This window comes from Homarus americanus, unplaced genomic scaffold (assembly GCF_018991925.1).
Source record: "Homarus americanus isolate GMGI-L3 unplaced genomic scaffold, GMGI_Hamer_2.0 scaffold19318, whole genome shotgun sequence".
Classification (NCBI taxonomy): Eukaryota; Metazoa; Arthropoda; class Malacostraca; order Decapoda; family Nephropidae; genus Homarus; species Homarus americanus.
In genome coordinates, this window is record NW_024732238.1 from 8,302,878 (window position 1) to 8,326,294 (window position 23,417).

The 23,417-nt window shown below is 40.3% G+C and overlaps 1 protein-coding gene across 2 annotated transcripts in view; it reads right to left on the bottom strand.

Moving 5' to 3' along the window:
* Positions 1-548: 548 nt before the first annotated feature.
* The window catches only part of LOC121868439 (N-acetylglucosamine-6-sulfatase-like), a 96,076-nt gene continuing 73,207 nt past the window's right edge, over positions 549-23,417 (bottom strand). For both annotated transcript variants that reach the window (XM_042369095.1, XM_042369094.1), the window contains exons 4-5: positions 19,494-19,581; positions 549-4,240 (exon numbers count right to left, since the gene is read on the bottom strand). In XM_042369095.1, coding sequence (XP_042225029.1) covers positions 2,951-4,240; positions 19,494-19,581 — 1,378 coding nt within the window. In that variant the 3' untranslated portion in view covers positions 549-2,950. The remainder of the gene's footprint in view (positions 4,241-19,493; positions 19,582-23,417) is intronic.

Consider the following 23,417-nt stretch of genomic DNA (forward strand, 5'->3'; position numbering starts at 1 on the left):
AGGTTAAACAAATTTGGATCCGGGTAAAGATTCAAATTGCGTCCTGGTAGGTAGCAGCAGCCATCTTGGGTGGAGTAAGGCCCTTACTGAGCCCATCCCCACTCATCCCCTTGTGGTGAGCCCAGACTGCCCTCCCATAAGGTAATGTAGCAAAGTTATACAGTATTTTCTTTATGTTTATCATGTGTTTGGTAGAGAGAGTGCAAATTGTGGAAGAGGGAGTGGGTGGTGAGGTGTCGGGCTAAGCTGTGAGTTGCCTAATTGTTATTTTTCAACTCATATTTTTGAGGATAGATATACAGTACGTACAAGTAATATTCTTTATTTTTTTTTTACTCGTCTGTTACATGCACACACAATCTTCATACGGAATGTGGCAAAAAACATATAAAATAATTATCATAAGGTCAAAAACATGAGGGAATTCATCATTGTGTGTGTAGAAGCAAGCGCTGAGGGTGGGAGGGAGAGAGCTACAGCTGGCATTTCCTCACTCACTGCTCCGCTCTCTCACCATATCCTGCCTAATGGCAAAGCAGTATTTTTTCTTTTATTTGTTATTTTTTGTTATTCCTCACATTTACTGGTACAGTATATACAGTACATACTCTATTATTTTATGTACAAAGAATAAGTTCTTCCACACACAAACCTCCCATGCATCCAGCCTGTGACAGTTCAGGCATTCACCCAGCTGACTCACAGACATGTGGTGGCCACAGCAGTGGGTGTGTCCAGTATGTCATGACGTCAAGTTGGCAAGGAATGCTGCCACGCATTCCCACCTCATATCAAATTTACTTCCCACATATGCTTTTCATTTTTCTTATTTTATAGTTTTATATTATATTTTCCATATTTCTAAGCCACATTAGATTATTTTAATGATTTTTCCACAACTTTAATAGTTTCATTACAAGCAACAATAGTTGTGTACTATTGAGCATTAGTTAGGTAGGTTTTGTTCTTGTACGTGAACTCATTTCATGATTTTGGGGTATGATATTAGAATTTTTTGTCATCGGGAAACCAAACCTTATTTTTCCCATATGTATATCTATTCATGATATGTAAAGTCACGTAACGAATGGATTTTTTGGAACTTACCCCATTCATATCGCGAGGGATATCTGTATAGTAATGTAAATAACAATAATAATATTAATAATAATAATAATAATAATAATAATAATAATAAAATAATAATAATAAAACTGTACTGTACAAGTACAGTAATATGTAAGCTACAATATACCAGTGTATTGTTTCTGGGGATTTTTAATCAAACATTTGTTTTAAAACACTGACTATAATTATGATGCCAGAGCAAGGAAATTAAGCATCTGAATTGAGAGGAAGTGATAAGTAGCTTGTGGATTCCATGTCTTCAGTGAATTAAAAAATGGTAGTTAGCTACATCTGGTATCAACAAGAACTAACCAGTGAGCCACTCACTCCTGTTATGCTCAGACACAGTTTAGTGTCTCTTTGTCAATTCACTGAAGGTGCAAAGGTCACAGCCAACTTACAATTTATTACCGTAAGTAATTTTTATGTGTTTTCCTTTCTCTAACATAGGATTTACAGTACATTCTATGCATGAAAACAAAATTTTTTGAGAATATTTAGTAAGCAAACCTTTATACGAGGTCTGTCCAAAAATAAACGGAACTTTGTAAATAGCGCGCCAACGAGCTGGCGCAGCGTGCTCACGATGGGAGCACTGTGTAGTGGTGACCTTGACCTTTAGTCTAACACTAACCGCATTACGCCACGTCAATTAGTCATTGAGCTAGACGTGCTAGAGTGAACATGTGTTGAGTGCACTTGGCGATTTGTTGCAAGTTGAACCATGAAGGATCTTGAAGAGCAACGTGTTTGCGTGAAATTCTGTTTCAAATTGGGAAAAACTTTTATGGAGACTTTTCAAATGTTGCAACAGGTTTATGGGGAGGATTGTTTGAGCTGTACGCAATGTCACGTGTGGTACCAACATTTCAAAAGGGGAAGAACTTCCACCGAAGATGATCCCAAATCTGGACGTCAGAGTCGCTCAAATGTGGAGGTGATGTTGATCGTCTTTTTGATTGGAAGGGCATCGTTCATCATGAGTTTGTTCCACGTGGTCAGACAGTCAATAAAGACTTTTACTTGGAGATCCTGAAGTGTTTGAGGGAGGCAGTGCGAAGGAAGAGGCCTGAGGCGTGGACAAACAAGACCAGGATGCTGCATCATGACAATGCACCTGCTCACGCGTCGCTCCTTATCCGCGACTTATTGGTGAAGCACGAGACGACTATCGTCCCCCAGCCGCCCTACTCTCCGGATTTGGCCCCTGTGGACTTTTTTTTTTCCCAAAGTTGAAATCCACCCTGAAAGGTCGCCGATTTCAAACGATATTCGAGATAGAAGAAAATTCGCTACGAGACATGCACACTATCCCCCAAAACACGTTCCAGAACTGGAAAAAAACGTTGGGAGCGGTGTATCAACAGTGGAGAGGAGTACTTTGAAGGAGACAAGTCTGATTAAGTTGTAAGTAAAGCAATAAATTTGCTTTTTTAAAAGTTTGGTATCTTTTTGGACAGACCTTGCATTAAGATGGAGCTCTTAATAAGGTCTTACCTAGTAACAATAACAATAATAATAATAATAATAATAATAATAATAATAATAATAATAATAATAATAATAATAATAATAAAAAAGAAGAGGGGGGGACTATTGATGACAAACTGGTACAACATATGCTTGCTAGTTTTCCCCCGTTCTGTTAGATATAAATTTATTCAACACATTCTTTGTTTTATTTAATCCCTACATCTTAAAGATAGCTAAGTGTATAGGTACTTAAGTTTCCTTTATCTTTTTTTTATTGAGAAATTACCAAATCAATGATGGCAGTAGTAGTTGTTAAAGTGGGTTACTACAGCATGCAGCAAGCATGAGGTTAAACTACAAAGCTCGCTAGATCAATACACCGTGAACCTCGACACCGCTGCATGTTCCTCAGAAGATTTTTTAATTTTTTGTGAATATTTTTGGTTACAAATCTCACTGTGTTGTTTAATTGCCAAGGGTCCTTGTCCAAGTCATAAAGTTCCTCAAAGGCCTCATCATCATCCCATTTACAATACAATCTATTTTCTCCATCACTAATTTGTCTCAAGCATGAGTATGTGTTGTTCCAGGAATCTTCACATTTACAGGCAAAATCTGGATTACATCCACTCATACCTGACTGAATGTATTCACAGCCCACGTTGGTTAATTTTCCTTCACCCGAGTGTTCTACTAGAATGGTTCTTCTTAGTTCTCTGTGTTTTCTGTAACTACTGATATTATATTTTCCAATATAATTTTCTTTCCTATCTACTATAATTTCATTCTTATGTGCAGCAACAGTATCTACAGCAATTATGGACTTAAGAGATATGCCATCCATGTATTTGGGTATCTGCAAACCTGCCAAGTCCAAGAAAGTTGGAGCAAGATCAATATTGGAGGTTGGAAATTTGATCACTTTCCCTGCTGGTATACTGGGACCACGTATTAAGAAGGGAACTCGTATGTCAGTTTCATATGGTTCTCGCTTATCAAGTGGCTGAGAAAACTGCCCAAGGTGGTATCCATTATCAGAAGTAAAAACTACATAAGTATTTTCAAGCTGATTTTTCAACTCCAAATACTGTAAGACATTGTATACCATGTCATCAACGGTCAGTAATGTTCTTAGTCTATTCCTAAACACATTGTCAACTTTAGTGATAACATCATCAGGTAAAGGTTGAACCCCTTGCCGCAGTAGCCAGTGTTTGGATTTTCCTGCCTTAATATTGAAGTTTTCTGTTCGTAAAGCTTTTAAAGAAGTAAAATTATTTGAGTATTTTGGCTCAGGAGTGAACGGTGCGTGTGCTGCTGGAACTGACAACATCATGAAAAATGGCTTAGAAAAGGAAGACTGGCTGAGAAATTCAAGAGCTCTTTCTCTTATAACATTAGTTAGATAGTCCTTATTGGGATCAGATCCATGCTTCTTATGTGTTCCATTTACTGAGAGGGAGTAGTTGTAGTATCGAGAATTACCTTTGAGGCCCAACCACCAGTCCCAGCCAGGGGGGATGTGTTGCACCCCACCAACCTCATCCATCCCATACTGATTGAGGTATTTTCCAGCAAAGAATGTTCTGTAGCCATTATGATGTAAGTGGGCTGCAAAAGTCTTCTTCTCTGGTCCTTCCTGGAACAAAAAGATAGTAATAATAATTTTTCCTGGAAACTAGTTCTATCTATCTACATTAGCATCTTTATTTGTCTTATTTTGTGTAAGGTGGATAAAGGCTGCAGAATCTCACAGAAATAGGGAGATAGTATAGGAAAGAGGTGGTTTTTTTTTTATGGGGATTAGCCCACCCGGGTAGGGTGTGACCGTTGCCCTCCAAAAATAAAAAAATGGTCCTACAATGCTGTTTAAAGTTTTAGTGTTGTGTATTTATCTAGGAAACACCCCTGTAAATTTTCTTGGAGATCGGTGCATGTTTGAGCTAGCACCGGCTCTTCAAGTCCAAACATAATGGTTTTCCAGAGGCGAGTCATAAGCTTTACAAAATAACAAGGAATATCATTATCTAATAAACAAATTTAGAAGAATTTCTTTTATTAGACATAAGATATACTAACACCAAGCAAATGATCGATCATATCAATCTTAATACCCCTAAAACAGTATTATAGATTAGTATGAAATACAATAATCTCAATAATAGCATTTCTAGGTTCAAGACCCATTTCTCTCAACTGGTGTACAATGAAAAAAAAGAAATACTACTACCCCGCAATGCCTGGAGTGTTTGAGGAGCGCCAGCAGGAGATAGCTGACTTCTTCCGTGAATCTCTAGCCCAACCATTTACACGTGGCGACTACAAGGAGCTGGTAGAGCTTTGTCTGCTGCTTGTAACTAAAGGATCCGAGCCAGTGAACTTCACGATTGTCTACCCCGGCGCACTTCACAAAGCAAGGTGGATGTAATGGGCCCCTGTCTCATCAACAGAACATATTATATAAATGGGTCAATACATCTGATATTATATTCAGATTCACCACCCAGTAACTTTCCACTGTCTATGAGTAAGACATGAGTTGTACACGTGAGCGGTAGCTTTCCCAAGAGGGACAAGCCCATATGTCAGCATCTTTGTAAGCGTGCACCAGCGACGCTCCTTGCTCAGTCACTCAGATCAACTAATATTTAACGGACGTGATCAACGTTTATATTACATAAATGCCGTCCTCTTTCTCGTTCACTCATATACAGTGGAACTTACGGTTGATCTACACTCAGGAATTATAGACATAATCCTTTTATAATAAAACAAAGGAACTTCAATTGGGTTTCGTTACTAAAACCCCAATACAGACAGACCTCGACTTACGACTGCTACGACTTACGACTTACGCATTTTCTATACCGAAACGTTTCCAGTTAATGTAGTCTCCATGTACAATTAGAAAATTATGGGGGCCCCATGTGCATTCAGCTGACTACATTAAAGGTAAGTGCTGTCACACTGTAACCATTCCTTATTATTTATTACTTTCACTGTACTGTATCCATTCCTCATTATTCATTACTTTTACTGTACTGTATTTCATTGTAGATTATTTATTAAAAAAAAAAAATAAAATAAAAAAAAAATAAATAAATAAATAAATTATCTATGTCGGACTTACGACCTGGATTTGGGTCCCTAACCCCGTCGTAAGTCGGGGTCTATCTGTATTTATTTATGTGAACAATCCGGTTAATTGGGGGATTAACCGACGGATTCATATAAGGTGGCAGCGGTGGGATAGGCACAGTTTTTCCTGCCTCTCCTCACAGCACTTCTATAGCGGCCTCACTAGTAGCAGCGCTAAGCAAAGTTGAAGTGTTGTCAGTGCCGGTGAGGGTAGATAGTACAAGAGTGGCTCTTGATATTGACACGGGTGCATGCGCTAACGTTTTGGCCTTGACATCCTATCAAGAGTTACACCATAAATTCCCTCACCGAGACTTCAAATGGCGACCTAGTAACGCTGAGCTCGAAGGAGTATCAGGTACTCAGCTGAGCATTCATGGAATGGTGACGTTACCACTCAGATTTTCAAGACGTGGTTCTCCCTTTTACGCGGACTATCATGTAGTTCAACAGTTCAATTTGCCAGGTGATGGGTTACTTGGTCTTCTAACCCTTCGAACGAACATGATAGATGTTCATCCGCGTAATAATACCATTACGTTTAAAGGTATTTCCTACATCGCTATGAGTCGTTCTGAACCTATGCTCACCGCTAGATCGAAAGTGTTGTCCACCAATCCTATTAAATGGAAGGCGGATCATGCGTCAGAGCTACCTCATGACCTCAACCCCACACTTTCCCAGTGTGATTACAGCAGCAATAGTTGGAAGATAGTACCTGCAATTTTGAAGAGGACTCTCCATTACCAGAATGAGGAATTCACCACAGCAACTGTCGAATTACCCAACGTGTACATGGGCACAGATGTTGTGTGTCTCCCGGAAACGTGCAAGGTAAAAGGGCTATCGTGTGAGTCTACGTTGAGCACCAGACGTACTGATTCTGAATAGAACAGGCGTTCAACGAATTTTAAAGAAAGGATGTTATTTGTGTGATTTTCTAGTGTATCACAACAATGTCGAAGTACAGCCTACAAAATTCCCAATTGGTAGTATTGTTATGCAATACCAACAGAATCGGCAGGACAGGATAGATCAAATTGCGCCACATGTTAAGGTGATCGATCATCCTCAGGGCAAGACACGCCTTTTAGGGCTGCTTGCTGACTATAGAAATATAGTAGCCTTGCCAGGGGAAAAGCTAGGTCAGACAGATTTAACATCCCATCATATAGCATTAAAGGAGGGAACAAACCCTATCTACATACCAGCTTACAGACTACCTCATAGCCAGCGCGCTGTAGTTCAAGATATGGTGCAGGGTATGTTGGATGAAAGTGTTATTAAGAACTCTAAATCCCCCTTTAATAACCCCTTATTCCTCGTCCCCAAAAAGGATGGTGGATGGCGCCCTATTATAGATTTCAGGCGCGTCAATGAACAAACAATCCCTGATAAGTACCCTATGCCTGTCTTGAGTGACATATTGCAATCCTTAGGTAAGGACAATGCAGTATTCAGCAACTTAGATTTGCTTAGTGGATATTGGCAGATACCACTCGATGAGAAATCACGAGAGGTCACGGAGTTCAGAACGCCCCTAGGCCACTTTGAATTCCTCCGGATGCCATTTGGTCTCAGAAATGCCCCACTAACATTTCAAAGAATGATCAACACCCTGTTTGCCGGATTGATTGGTACCAGTCTGCGCTTATTTAGATGATCTAATAGTAGTCAGTAAGGACGTTGATTCCCATCTGAGTAAACTGCGTGAAGTTTTGGAAAAACTTTCCACAGCAGGTCTTAAAATTAAACTCTTGAAGTGTGAGTTTTTAAAATCCAGAATCCATTTCCTTGGTCATGTAGTTGATGGTGACAGCTTCCACACAGTAGATAATAAACTCAAAGCTGTATCTCAGTTCCCATGTCCTACCTCAGTTGATCATGTGCGTAGTTTTCTTGGCTTATCTGGATATTATTGTTCTTTCATCAAGAACTATGCAACATTAGCATCGCCCCTAACAAGGTTGCTCAAAAAAGATGCAATGTTTATATGGGACGCTGAACACGAACATAGTTTTGCGGCATTGAAGACAGCGCTTACCAATGCCCCGGTTCTCACATTCCCAGACTACTCTCAACCTTTCACTCTCTGTACTGACGCTTCCGGACTTGGAGTCGGAGCCGTGCTCATGCAAGAGGATACGCGTAGGAAGTTTAGAGTGATATAGCTTTTGCAAGTCGCAAACTTATTGATGCTGAAACACGTTATTCGGTAACGCATTTAGAAACGTTAGCCGTTGTGTGGGCACTTAAGAAATTTAAAGACAATATCTTTGGATATAAGATAACTGTTTTTACTGATCATGCGGCAGTAACTGAGCTGTTCCATGGCAGAAACTTATCAGGCAGATTAGCACGCTGGTATCTGACAATTCAAGAGTTTGACCCCGAGTTTAGATATTTACCTGGGAGGGCGAATGATGTCGCCGACGCTCTGTCAAGAAATATAGCACCAGTAATGCCTGTATCAACCTTCACTCTTTCGCAACTGGAAGATGAGCAACGACGCGACCCATTATGGTCAGCAGTTATTTTTGCTCTCGAATCAGGAGAGGATGTTAAACTTCCTAAATTTATTCTTCCCTTAAGTCAGTTTGAATTACGACATAACATACTCCATAGGTCGAAAAAGACGCCAGAGGGTAATGTTTCTCAAATAGTCGTACCCGACACGTTGTGTAAAGTGGTAATAACATTGTTCCATGATGTTCCACAGGCAGGTCACCAGGGTCGTGACAAATGCTTAGCGGAATTACGAAAGAAGTATTTCTGGAACACTATGAAGAAAGACAGAGTTACACATTGCTAATTGTTTGGCATGTGCTCAACATAAAGGCTCTACAGGATCACCAGCCCCGATTCTACAATATCCTATACCAGACCGTCCGTTTGACACAGTCGCTATTGACTTGTTACAACTCCCCAAGAGTCATCAGGGATCAACGTACGTCTTAGTGTGTGTGGATCATTTTTCCAGGTTCGTGGTCTTGGCTCCACTAAGAGATAAATCGGCCGATGCTGTGGCTTATGCATGAGTGATGAACCTTATATGTCCATATATTACGCCTAAATTTCTGCTCTCTGACAATGGGACAGAGTTCAAGAATCAGCTAGTAGCGAAAATATGTGCGCAATATGGAATTAAACAAAGTTTTGTGACAGCTTACCATCCACAGGCTAATGGCCTTGTTGAGAGAACCAATCGCAAGATCCTAGAAATACTGCGTCCGATTGTCAGTGATATGCAATACGCATGGGAAGATTGGTTACTGCAGGTAGCAGCGTCTATAAATGGGTCAGTTCATAGCTCTACGGGCAAATCACCCTACTACATTGTCTATGGTACAGATAAACATCTACCTTACGACATCCTTACAGATGCGCCATACCCGTGTTATAATATGGATGATTTCGCGGCAAAACAAATTCGTGTCTTTACAGATATTCATACCCAAGTCCGATCACATCTAGCGGCGTCGAGCGCCGAAATGATCATCAAGCAACATAAACATGCTAAACCTGTCGTGTTAAACGTAGGTGACGCTGTAATGGTAAGAGAACCGGAAAGGAACTCCAAGCTTTCGGCTAAATTTTCAGGTCCATTCCGCATTATTGCTAAAGAAACAGGCAACAAATTTAAAATTTGGAAGCCTAATGCACAGATTGCAGATGTCGTGCATGTGGATCGTCTTAAAAAGACCCATGAGAATTTATTACCTCCAGTTGATGCTGATGTGATAGACACCTCTTTACAGACTGCACAGAAGCAGATTGTACCTAATGACTATTGTATGAAACTTCATTCTGCAAGTAGATGTTAAACTGTGTGTAATCTCTTACAGAATGGCTTGGAACATCAGTGTGTTGCTTCTACTGTGTTGTTGCACCATTGTGTTGACAGACATGTCCACATCAGTCCTCAAACCTGGTGCACTAGTTGCACCTCTCGGATGAGTTCTCATAGTTGAGGACATGGTGAACATCAAGTATGAACTCCATCCACTGCTCCAGCTTCCGCGTCAGATGGACAACGTCGATGCTCAACTACAATCAGCATTGGACATCCTTCATGGTCTCAGCGCAGCTTCTAATGAATTGACGATAGTTTCACAAACTATTGACCTTCTACACTTTCATCTCCAGAACCTTCGCAAGCTTCTCGTCGATGTTGGGAAGAATATACCAGCGTCTCAAGCGGATCTTGCTAAAGAAGTGCATTTTCAGACACAATGAAAAAGGGGTCTCTTTAATTTTGTGGGTCTCATCCAAAGCACTTTGTTTGGCACGGCAACGGCCGATGATGTAGCTAAATTGGGGGACCGAATTAACATTGTCGTTCAGGCTGTATCTCAACAGAATCGTGTTGTTTCTCAAACCTTTCATGCGATTACTGCTTTAAAATCAAAGGTTAATGCAATAATAGCGGAGCCTAACCAAGTTTTGAGGATTGTTAATAGGTTACAGAACACAGTCCCGATGTCAGAATGGCTCCTTTATTTCACAGAATATTTGCATGCTGCAGAAATTTCAGTTCAAAAGATTGTAACCTCTAAAAACGAACTAATTGACAGCATTGTAGATGCAGGGATAGGACGTGTGAACGCAAAGCTTGTGCCTGTGCAGACTCTTCTTGACGCTTTACAGATAGCCGAGTTGCAGTATCAATTAACTCCTATTTTTAATGACAATGAGGTTGAATATTTTTACCCACTGTTGGGGTCAACTCTCACGCACAATGCTATCCTGATCCACATTCCTATGCGAGGGCAACATCAGTTTCATGCATGGCATTTAGAACCCTTCCCCTGGTTTGTAAACGACACACTGTATACTCTGGATAGGCCTTAGGAATTTTTCCTAATAGATGAAGATTATTCTTTATTGTCAATAGAAGATCCTAAGGTACTGTCACGGTGTAAGTCATCTTATCTACACCTACAAGTATGTCCAGCCTACATGTTCGCGTATATTCCTGCTGCAGAGGGAATATGTGAATTGGCAGTCATACAACCAAATGTACACACAGCTCTTGCACAATGCAGTTATAGGCCAGTTAGTCTCAAAACTGTGTTTCACGCTCAACTTCACAATGTGCAGAACTTGTTCTTTCCAAATCTCACTACTGTTATTTTAAAATGCCATGATGGTGTTAAGCAGATAGTTGTGAAAGGGCATTACAAGGCTCCTGATTACTGTGAAATCACTTGTGGTACATTACGGACCTTGCCTACTCATCAGCATTTTGCTTTAAATATAAAACTCAAGTCTGCTTTAATTCAACTTCCTGTCATGAATTTCACTTTAAAGGATATTCAAATAGTTTCAGAGAAATCAAAAGTTTTAGCATTCTTGAAAGAGACACACTTTGCTGATTTGAGGACTAATTTGCCATTTTATCTTTCATGGGAATTTGCCATACCAAGCCTTACAATTCCCTCCATTATGTTAATTTTGGCAATTATATTTCTGTTCTGTTATTACAAGGCAGTGTCCTCCAAAATGAACGTTGTTCATAACATATTAACCCGTAAGACACTAAAGTTCAGGTCCCCTGTAGTAGCTAATACCCCTACAGTAGTAGATTCCCCAGCTTAGTGTCTACACATCTATATATAACATGGTTAGAGTTGTCTAGGATGTACTGTACTCTGTGAGCTTAGTTAGGCCTCACGGAGCTCGGGTGGTAGGTGACCGAACGATGTATTGGGCTCCTGTCTCATCAACAGAACATACAGGTTGTACCTCTCTAGTCCGGCAACCTCGGGACCTGACCGGTGCCGGACCATGGAAATTCACCCTTTTCCTGGATAGATAGTGACTTGTGCTTATGCCTGGAAGCACTAGCAGCACTTTCTCTGCATCATGGTCTCTTTGAAGACATATTGAAGGGTTAAATGTCGTATAGTAGCTTCTCAAATTTCGCGAGTTTTTAATTCTTTACGTATTTTATTGGAACACACAAAAAATTAAATAAATAAAAATTTTGACGGCGGAAACTTGAATTTCGACGGGTTTGAACGGCCCGCCAACGCGCAGACGACGTGCATAATCGTGTAAACAGCGTCATTTCTCTTATGTACAAAAGATTCATTATTGTTTATTACTGAATGTCTTTTTCATTGAATTAATGTTTGTGTGCAAAATGAGCAATACAATTCATTAATAATACGTAGAATATTAAAACACATGAGGAAATGACACAGCATTGTTTTCGTTGATTACAAAACCCAATTGAAGTTCCTTTGTTTTATTATAAAAGGATAATGTCTATAATTCCTGAGTGTAGATCAACTGTAAGTTCCACTGTATATGAGTGAACGAGAAAGAGGACGGCGTTTATGTTAAAATAAACGTTGATCACTTCCGTTCAGTATTAGTTGATCTGAGTGACTGAGCAAGGAGCGTCACTGGTGCGCGCTTACAAAGATGCTGTCATATGGGCTTGTCCCTCTTGGGAAAGCTACCGTTCACATGTACAACTCATGTCTTTACTCATAGACAGTGGAAAGTTACTGGGTGGTGAATCTGAATATAATATCAGATGTATTGACCCATTTATATAATACAGGTTGTACCCCTCTAGTCCAGCATTCTGTGGTCCGGAAACTCCCGTGGTCCGGAACGATTTTAGTTTGTCCAATAGGTAGATAGGCAGTTTTTTTTTTTTTTTTCTACACTTATCTGAATTATTATTATTATTACAGGAGTATTAAATTTTTGTCCCTCAGGCCCCAATGCGGGTCAGTGACCTATGCCCGAGTGGGCTAATCCCCGTAAAAAAAAAACAAAGCCGCGGAAAATTAAGGTTTGTTTACATCCGGCAGTTCGGCTGCTCTCTCTCTCTTTCTCTCTCTGCTTGTCTATACAGAGTACAACATTTAACCCTTCAATATATATGAGCAGTAAATAAGTGTTGCTTTCATATTCTTATGTAGAGTAATGACGATATGTTTTCACATGTGCACACTTACATATGTGCAGTCTCACTTTTTTTTACCATTAATGGTTAGCTACGTACTTATATTGTTCCAATTATTAACATTAAATAATATTACTGGTACTTCAAACAACCATATTAATTTTTTTACATTAATTTTACTACAGCTGCAATCAGGGTCTCATTTTCTTCAGTTTTATATGTAGAACCAATCAGTCACTGGTTTTGTAAGCTTTAACATAAACAATGCCGGCAGCCGTCTCGTCTCCTCTAATATTCCTCGTATTATTAATAAATTGTATTGTTAATTTTGCACACACAATCATTAATTCAATAAAAACAAATTCATAAACATTAATTGAAATATATATGAACAGTAAAAAAGTGTTTCTTTCATATTCTTATGTAAAGTAATGACGATATGTTTTCAAGTGTGCGCACTTACATACGCGATCTCTTTTTTCTTTACCATTATCGTTAGCTACTTCTATTGTTCCATTTATTAACATTAAATAAGATTGCTTAAAACAACCATATTAATTTTACTACAGCTACAACCAAGGTCTTATTTTCTTCAGTTTTATATGTAGAACCAGTCAGTCACTGGTTTTGTAATCAACGAAAACAATGCTGTGTCATTTCCTCGTGTGTTTTAATATTCTAAGTATTATTAATGAATTGTATTGCTCATTTTGCACACATAAACATTAATTCAATAAAAAAGACATTCAGTAATAAACAATAATGAATCTTTTGTACATAAGAGAAATGACGCTGTTTACACGATTATGCACGTCGTCTGCACGTTGGCGGGCCGTTCAAACCCGTCGAAATTCAAGTTTCCGCCGTCAAAATTTTTATTTATTTATTTTTTGTGTGTTCCAATAAAATACGTTAAGAATTAAAAACTCGCGAAATTTGAGAAGCTACTATACGACATTTAACCCTTCAATATGTCTTCAAAGAGACCATGATGCAGAGAAAGTGCTGCTAGTGCTTCCAGGCATAAGCACAAGTCACTATCTATCCAGGAAAAGGGTGAATTTCCATGGTCTGGCAATTTCCATGGTCCGGCACCGGTCAGGTCCCGAGGTTGCCGGACTAGAGAGGTACAACCTGTAGTAGTATGTATATTGTGTTGTCAATAGTAAGAGAAATAATTGAGACCCTGCAATTGTGTGTAAATGAGGCAGAAGTCAGATCAGCAACCTGGGACTTGGTCACAATTTTTGTGATGCCATATGGCAGCAGGGTCTACCATTAGACAACACATTTTGCTTCCAATATCTTCCCAGGTGGTAGTACCTCCCTGTTTGGTAGCTGCTTAACTTGTTATTCTAAATTAATATTAAATCAATATTTTCTAAAATGTAGGTACAAAAGTTTAGAGTGAAATTTCAAATCCACTGTAAAAGGACAGTGTAATTTCAGTTTCAAGAAATGCTTTATAAAGTTTTAATTCCATAAATCAGTTGAGCACATTAAAATCATAATCACTATAAGAATACGTACAGCAACAAGAGCAGAAAAGCCAATCACTAAACTATAGGAATGAACCAAAATATTCGGTCATAATTGTAATATTTTTCTTTTTAAATATTATGTAATAGAGAAGAATTATCACACAACCATGGATAGAGGTAGACCCTAATAACTGACACATATGTGACTGTGAAAAGTCGTTGGTTTGTGAATCAACAGTTATTGAAGCAATTAATCCCACAAGAATATAACAAATTTAGGGGATTAGGGACTGGACACCCCAAAAAAACTCCCATCTACCCTTCATATTTTTCTGTACTGCACACTGTCAGGCAGGAAAATAAAGCAGACATATAAAGCAAGCATAATAAGCCTTAAATAAGCAATGTAAAGCATAAGTTGAAACTGTTATTTATCTTTGTTGAGGATGGTAGAGACAGTCTAGGGTGGCAAGTTCAAGTCTCTCCCACTCTTTGCTGGTCCATTACCACTCTTTTTATACCTTATCACATCACATCATGCTGCCCCTCTTGGGGGCAGCACAATAGGAAGTATCACTGGGGGCATTTAGGCATGATTGCGTAACACACGAAGTCGGAAATAATGAAAGAAACATGAAGTCGGAGTCACTGTTAAGTGTAAACAAGAGCAGAGAGGTGGAATGGGTCGGAGGCAGTGTCCAGAGCCCTCTCATGCAACTGCTACTGCCCGCCAAATTCAGAACTGCCCTGTGCTCCTCCCCCAATTGTCGGATCAATGGGATATCAACAAAACGTGAGGGGTATTTCCCCAATACGGTATGTAATTGTTGGTAATGCAAAGCAGAGGTTAATGGGGTTTTGCTTTTCAGGGTAAACCTGTACTGAGAGCAATCACATACTGTATGTGATTTATCCAATTTTCTAAATGAAGGCTTCCCCCCTCCCCCTATGCACACAATGTAATGAAAGAGCCATTTCTGTGCTAAAGTTCCTGAAGTAAATTATGGTTCAATTTAATGGTACTGTAAACAGCCAGATATTACCGGTATGTTAAAATTCCTTACAAAATAGTACAGTATTGGTTATTGCTTATACAATACAGGTAGTCTTCGACTTACGACCTACTCGACATACGACCATCCGGACATATGACCGCCTCTGTCGTACCAAAAAGTTTTCAAACTCTGTACGTATTTTCTAGGACCGAAACGTTTCTGTCCCATACGCGAGCGTCGTGTGGGCTGGGTCGCCTCGTGGCTACAGCACCCAATCCATAGCGCGCTCAATTGGTGTTTGGCTGTCATTGTTGTCGGTAGTGATCGCGCCGTGTACTGACAATATTTTCGTTTCTAATTCACTTTAGAATGACTGGAAAGCATAAAAGTGAGAGTTCTGGTGGTGCTCAGAAGAAAAGGAGACAGTCAATTACAATTGAGATAAAAATGAAGATGATAATGCAATATGAAAATGGAAAAATGGTAGCAACCATTTCACGCGACCTAGGCTTCTCTCACTCAACGATATTGACAATTTTGAAGGACAAGGAACGAATTTGTGAGGTAGTGAAAGGATCAGCACCTATAAAGGGAAAGATAATAAATAAAAAAGACAAGTTCCTATTCATGAGATGGCAAGAAGCCTTTTCGAAAGCCTGAAGGAGCAGGCAGGAGATGAGAGCGACCAAACCTTCATAGCAAGTCATGGGTGGTTACAAAGGTTTAAGAACCGCAACAGTTTGCATAGTGTAAAGGTGAGTGGAGAGGCAGCAAGTGCTGATGTTGGTGCTGCCGAAGCATTTTAGGAGGAGCTAGATCGTGTCATCGTGGAGGGAAATTATTTGCCTGAGCAAATATTCAATGTGGATAAAACTGGCTTATTCTGGAAGCGCATGCCAGAACGGACATACATCCACAAAGAGGAGAAAACCATGCCGGGATTCAAGGCATTCATGAACCGAATCACACTTCTGTTGAGGGGGAATGTAGCTGGTTTCAAGCTAAAGCCCTTCATGATATATCATTCCAAGAACCAAAGGGCTTTTAAACATGTCAGCAAGCACACACTGCCAATGTTTTATTGCAGTAATAAGAAGGCATGGATGACCCTAGCACTGTTTGAGGATTGGTTCATGAATTGTTTCATTCCATGAGCCAAGGAGTACTGTCTGCAACACGGGGTTGCGTTCAAGATTTTATTAATTTTAGATAATGCTCCGGGACACCCACCACACCTGGACGACCTGCACCCTGATGTTAAGGTAGTTTACCTTCCACCTAACACTACCTCAATCATCCAACCTATGGATCAAGGTGTTATTGCTGCTTTTAAAGCGTATTATTTATGTACGACCTTCACTCAATAGCGCTCAGGCTATTGCTGCTAGTGAAGGTGAGAAAACGCTCAGAGTTTTGGAAGGATTACAACATTTTACAATGTACAAAGAACATAGGTGCAGCATGGGATGAGGTTACAGGTCAGTGCATGAATGGAATATGGAAGAAGGTCCTGAAAAGATATGTGAACAATTTCAAAGGATTAAATAAAGATGAAGCGATTTCTGAGATTAGTAACAAGACAGTGCAGATGGGTAAACAGCTGGAGTTAGAAATTGATAATGAAGATGTTGACCAGTTGGTGGAAAGTGTAGCAGAAGAGCTAAGTAACGAGGATCTTATTGAACTAGATGCACAGAAAATTGCAGAGGAAGAAGAGAGACAAAATGTAGAAGAACCTGCACCCCCAAAAAGTTTTCAGTGAAACAAATGGCAGAGGCATTTGCTACTATTAATAAGGGGATACATATGTTTGAAGAAATGGATCAAGATGTTGAGCATTTTGCAAAAGTTGACAGACTGATCCAAGATGCACTTGCTTGCTACAGGGAGACTTACAATGAAAAGAAAAGGCAAACTGTGCAGTCTAAATTGGACATATGTTTTAAGAAGTCCCCCACTGCTGTCTCCTCATGCCCCACCAGTGCTGCCTCTTCACTCCCTAAAGATGATCCAATACCTTCAACAAGCAAGTATGTTAGCCTGTCAGAAGAAAGCGACGTTGATGACCCACCCAGCCCTGCCTCCTCCTCTGCTTCATCCAATTAATGTAGTCTCCATGCTTAGTTAAAAAATTATTGAGGCTCCTTGTGCATTCAGCTGACTACATTAAAGGTAAGTGCACAGTAACACTGTTATCCCCCCCCCCCTCCCCATCGAATCCCCTCTCTTCTCCCCCACCTTTCCTTCAGAGGCTTGGTCTTTGCATATACCTGTACCTAATATGAATTTCAAAGAGGCTGTGATTCTAAAATGCTTTACATAATTCCATCTTTGATAGAAAGCCTGTATCTATACATATGTGTGATATTGAGTGTATTTAAAATTCTACTTAAATAACTAAGTACCACTGTCCCCCTCCCAACTCCCGCCAATGTTAAATGGTGCGAAAAAATTCAGCCACTATTCAATTAGAATCGAAAGATGACATCACCACAGACACACCCCAATTAGAGGGACAGTTCACGGTGAGTTTTAGTCAGACTCAGTCACTATAGAGGCAACTCCTCAATTGAAGGTGCTTGATAGCTACTTGGCATGCCCAGGGGATGGAATGGAGTTACTGAGGTCTTTCTCGACATTATGCGACTTATCTCTCCAGCTTCACACTACACTACCTGCATTTGCTGCTTGTAAGTGTCTGTTTAGTCATGTTGGGCTTATTATTTATTATTTAATTAATTTATTACACCCCAGGGGGTGCCAAGTCTAGTCACATGACCATGCAGTCAGACACTAATACATTTGTACACATGTCTCACAGGACACATAATGACTTGTGATATGGAGACAATATTGATTTGATTTAAGGACAATGGGAGTTAGCACCCACCAAAGCATGGGTAGCATACAAGAATTAAATCTAAATTATTACGGACAAGTAGGGGGTGACATGTAGTGGTTAGTGACTTGTCCTGTGGTAGGAGATCCCTGACAGTGGGACAGTCAAGGTAATAGTGTTGAAGGGTGTTAGCATTGGGACAGTTACAGTTTACAGGAAGAGAAATGCAGGTCATCCCCACCTCAGATACTTACCAGATGCGTCTATATTCTAACCTAATGCGCAGAGACAACATTATGTCTGCGAACATAAGTCCACGTCAACGATACTTGTGTGGATAAGGAAGAAAGTGATCATAGTGTTAGATGGATATATTTTCAGCCCGTTCACTATCCCTGCGATGGATTGTAGGGAGAAGAGCTGCTCAACGTATTCTCTTTTGGTAGGTCGTACTGGGCTTATATTTAGGCCTAAAAGATCCTGATAGAACAGTTATAATTTTGAGAATCAGTTATTGATTCATCTCAACAGAAAGATTTGCAAATAAACATGTGTAATGTTGTGTCTTACTTTTATCTTAAATTTTTATTTTTTTTTGCTATGGACTTATTTTAATATTTGAGATAAATTAATAATTTTGTTGTTACTTTTTACTTTCAGTACTTGAGTACTTTATGGATGAGATACTTTTTTACTTCTACTTAAGTACATTGAACTTTGCCAATGTAACAATACTTTTACTTAAGTAACAAAGTTTGGTACATTTTGCAACTCTGACTGTACATTAATAATGAATAACTACAAAATACAAAGTACTGGATCATGTGCACTTAACCTCATGGGTTACACACTAATATAAGATCATGCCTCATCAGTATTATGGTCAAATTATTGTCTTGGGTTGGATCAAATTGCATCAATGAATGGATTTTGATTGATTACAGAAATACTACTGTTAATGAAAGGTAACTGTATATTTTCCAGAGTTATGAGAATTATATACTAAACTGTAAGAGCAGAATCAGTGTTGTTGTTTTAAGATAGCTCATCTTATACTGCAAACAGCCATTTCAGATCATACTCAGTTTTCTAACAAAAATAAATTTTGTGGTAGTAAGTGCAAATTCTATTTAGTTTAATATTAGAATACAGTTGTGATGTTACCAACCTTACTACAAGGACTCAATACTGGATAAGAAGACCAGAGATGTGTTAGTTAACACCGTATACCCCCACTGGCTGCCAGGCAGGTTTAGATCACAACTATATGACTCTTTTGCCTTATTTAATGATGGTTAATTAGCAGGAAAACATTTTAATTTTATGAATTGAGAAATCTAGTAATGAGTGAAAGTACACTATAGGTGTTATTACAGCTCCTCAACATAGCACAGTATCCAGATATAATAAAGTAGACTATGAAAAAAGGACCTGTATGGTCTCAAAATCTTGGGGTACAGTATTCACAAAATCTCTATTCATGAAAACTATTTCAACACATCAATATGAGTTCATACCTGCCATCTGACACTGCTACATTGTCCACTAACTGAGTTGTTGATGGCACCGTGATTGTGGACGTACTGGCCAGTCAAAATGCTCGACCTAGGATAAGAAAAGTAAGTAGTATATTAGTATGCACAGTGATTTGATATGAACTGCAGTGTGAATCAGTATGGTGGCTAAAGATTCACTTCATATAATAACTTGGTAAACTGAGAAAATGAGGAAGTATGCTGTCTCCACCCTTTACTGTCACTTGTATCACCCCCCTTTCTTTGCAGTTTCTGTATCCTTTTATTCACCCCCAACACATATTGGAAGAGGTTGAAAAATAGCTGATACATAGTTATATTTAGAAATCATTATTATTCAGGGTTATCGTGTGTGTGTGTCTACACTATCTGGCCCTCTCCCATATTAGAAGTACAGTACAGTACATCGTCGTATAACGTCGTCCCGCTTAACGTTGTTTCGGTACTACGTCGCTAAACTTTAGAGACCAAAATTTCGTTTAACATCCCGGTGATCCGATACTACGTCGTTTTGCGTGGTCACGGACTACTTTTTACGGAGCATCACCCGCTCTTGTCTGGCCGCGCTACACTCTCTTGGCTCGGCGCGCTGCCCTCATTTATGGAACATCACAGCGTCCTCAAGTGACGCCAAGCCAGTCTCTGTTACGACTTCACATCATTCATGTGTGCGTAAGTGTTTTTGCTCTAAAACTCTACTCTAACCATTCAAAATAGCTTCCAAGCGCCCATCAAGTGCTACTGATGCTAGTGTAGTGAAGAGCAACGTAAGACCATTGCCCTTGCTACGGAAATGGATGTATTAACCTGATTTGAAAAAGGGGAAAGTGCTGTGGACATAGCAGCTGTGCTTGGTCTAACCCCCACAACGGTGTGTACTATCCAGAAAAATGCTGACAAGATTAAGGTTAGTGCTGGAAGTGGTACTACTCTCAATGCAACTAAAACAACTCGTACTATTGAAGTCCTGTGATAGAAAATGTGGAAAAGATGCTGGTAATGTGGATGGAGGACCAGAAAAATGCAATGCCCCTGTGAGCCTTTTGGTTATCCAGCATAAGGCCAGATCCTTGTTTGACGACATGAAGGAAACAGAGGGTTAAGGATCGAAGGAAGAGACCTTTACAGCCAGCCGAGGATGGTTTCAATGATTTAAGCGTCGTTATAACTTCCATAACATTAAGATGACCGGTGAAGCTGCCAGTTCAGATACGGTTGCTCCTGAGACATTCCCGACCAGAATTCAAACGGATTATCCAGCAAGGAGGCTACTCACCGAGGCAAGTCTTCAAAGTGGATGAGACTGGTCTCTTTTGGAAGAGGATGCCTGAGAGGACCTATATCTCCAAGGAGGAGAAAAGAGCGCCAGGTTTTAAAGGGGCAAAAGACCGCTTTATTGCTGCTGCTTGGCGCGAACGCTGCTAGCGACTTCAAGCTGAAGCCTATGCTGATTTGTCGCGCTGCCAACCCCCGGGCCCTGAAAGGTTACTCTAAGGATCACCTTCCTGTCATTTACAAGGCAAACAAGAAGGCATGGATAACCGGCGCCATATTTAACCAGTGGTTAAGCATGTATGCCATCCCTGCAATGAAGGAATACCGTGCCAAAGAGAACCTTGACTTCAAAATTCTTCTGACTGTTGACAATGCTCCAGCTCATCCTCCCAATCTCGACGACTTGCATGACTGTAAAAGTTGTATTCCTGCTTCCCAACATGACAGCACTGATGCAGCCTATGGACCAAGGCGTCATCGCCACATTCAAGGCGTATTATTTATGCCGTACCATGGCCCAGCTGCTCAAGGCTACAGACAGAGAAAATAAACCCACGATCTGAGAATATTGGCGTGGCTTCAACATTCTTCATGCAATTGACAACATTAGCAAGGCATGGAAAGAGGTTTCAGAAAGTTGCCTGAATGGTGTGTGGCGTAAACTGTGGCCCGAGTGCGTCAACAGTTTTACGGGATTCACGGACTTAGTCCCAGCTGCGAATACGGATATCCTCAGCTTGGCTAGACAGGCAGGCTTTGATGAGCTGGAATCAGAGGATTTTGAGGTTGTCCTGGCATCCCATACAGAGGGGCTCACCAATGAAGATCTGCAGCAACTAACAGAACAAAGTCCCGTTGAAAACGACGACGACGAAGAAAAACCTCAGCGAACGCTAACTTCCAAGAGACTGGCAGAATCGTTCAACATGTTCCAGCAAGCAATGCAAATCCTTATAGCTGACGACCCAAACAGAGAACATAGCTCAAAGGTTCAACGCAGCATTGATGACAGTTTTGGTTGTTACACGGAGATGTATAAGAAGAAGAAAGAAGAGTAGCACCAAGCAGTCAACACTGGATTAATTTGTTCGTCACAGGACGGCAGAGGCAGCATCTTCACAACAGCCGACAGACGAGGAACACACAGCAACCGAGGAGGAGCACACAGCAACCGAGGAGGAGCACACAGCAACCGAGGAGGAGCACACAGCAACCGAGGAGGAGCACACAGCAACTGAGGAGGAGCACACAGCAACCGAGGAGGAGCCAACAACAAAGGTGGAGGAGCAAATATCAACGGAGGAGGAGCAGGAGGAGGAGGCAGCTGCAGAGTCTCAGTGACTCACCACCCTCCTCCTCTCCCGCCCTCCTCCACTCCCACCCTCCTCCTCCGCTCCCACCCTCCTCCACCACTCCCCCTACCCTCCTCCTCCGCTCTTGTCATCCGCCTCCTCCGCTTCACTACCTACCACACACTTGCTCTACCACCTCCGCCCATCGGTGAGTATCAATACAAACTTAGTAGCTCTATATATATATGTGGGGTATGCTATAACGAACGTAATTGGTTCCAGAACCTCGTTCGTTATAGCATTCGTTCGTTATAGGATTAATCCGTTCCGGACCCCCAAATACAACCACTTAACACTGAAAAAATTCTGTGGAAAATGTAAAAAATGCGGTACTTTATCTTACCTTAGTGTTATTCAGCATGCAGGTACCCCTAAACACTGGCACATCACTATCACTTCCACTGGGAGTCTTGGCTTTAAGGTCCTCAAACAATTGTTTAGCCTTCTCACAAATTATAGCTTCACTAATGTTACCACCTGCCATTTCTTTCTCCTTTATCCACACTAAGAGTAAATTTTCCATCTCTTCAATCACATTACACCTTGCTTTGCTAAGTCTAAAGATTCCCTTAGCCACTTGCACAGTTTTTAACTCCTCTTTATTCTTCAAAATCGTACATATAGTCGATTTAGCCATCCCATGTTCATCACTAAGTTTCGCAATGCTTCTTCCATTCTCACGTTTCTTTATAATTTCTTTCTTAGTTTCAAGGGTTATTAGCTTTCTCACTCGCTTTGGACGACTCATTGTTACAATTGTATACTTGTATAACAAAATAGTTATACAAATAATGCGAATTTCCACATCAAAAGACGAAATTTCAACAATAACAGTGGTGCACTGGCTACACAATGAGACAAAGATGGCGCCTGACGCTCTTGTTGTGGGTCGCGGTACAACAATATTCATGCGCCAGGCGAAATAGTCCCGTATTCATCCGCGTTCGTTGTAGGAGTTGCGTTCGTTATAGCATTCTCAATTTTATAGGTAAAACCGTTCGTTATAGGAATACTCGTAGTAGGATCCGTTCGTTATAGCATACCCCACTGTATATATATATATATACCCTGTATACTATTTTCTATACAAATGGCTATGATTTTCTGTATATGTATGTCATGGTTTTAGGTTTTCGTAGTAGTAGTCAGAGTGGATTATATTATATAAAGATGATAATATGTCGTATTTCTTATTTCTTACCGTAGAGTTCGATACCTTCACACTGGTTACTTACAGGAGATTATGGCGTATCTACGTAGAAGTTCACTCCACCACTCA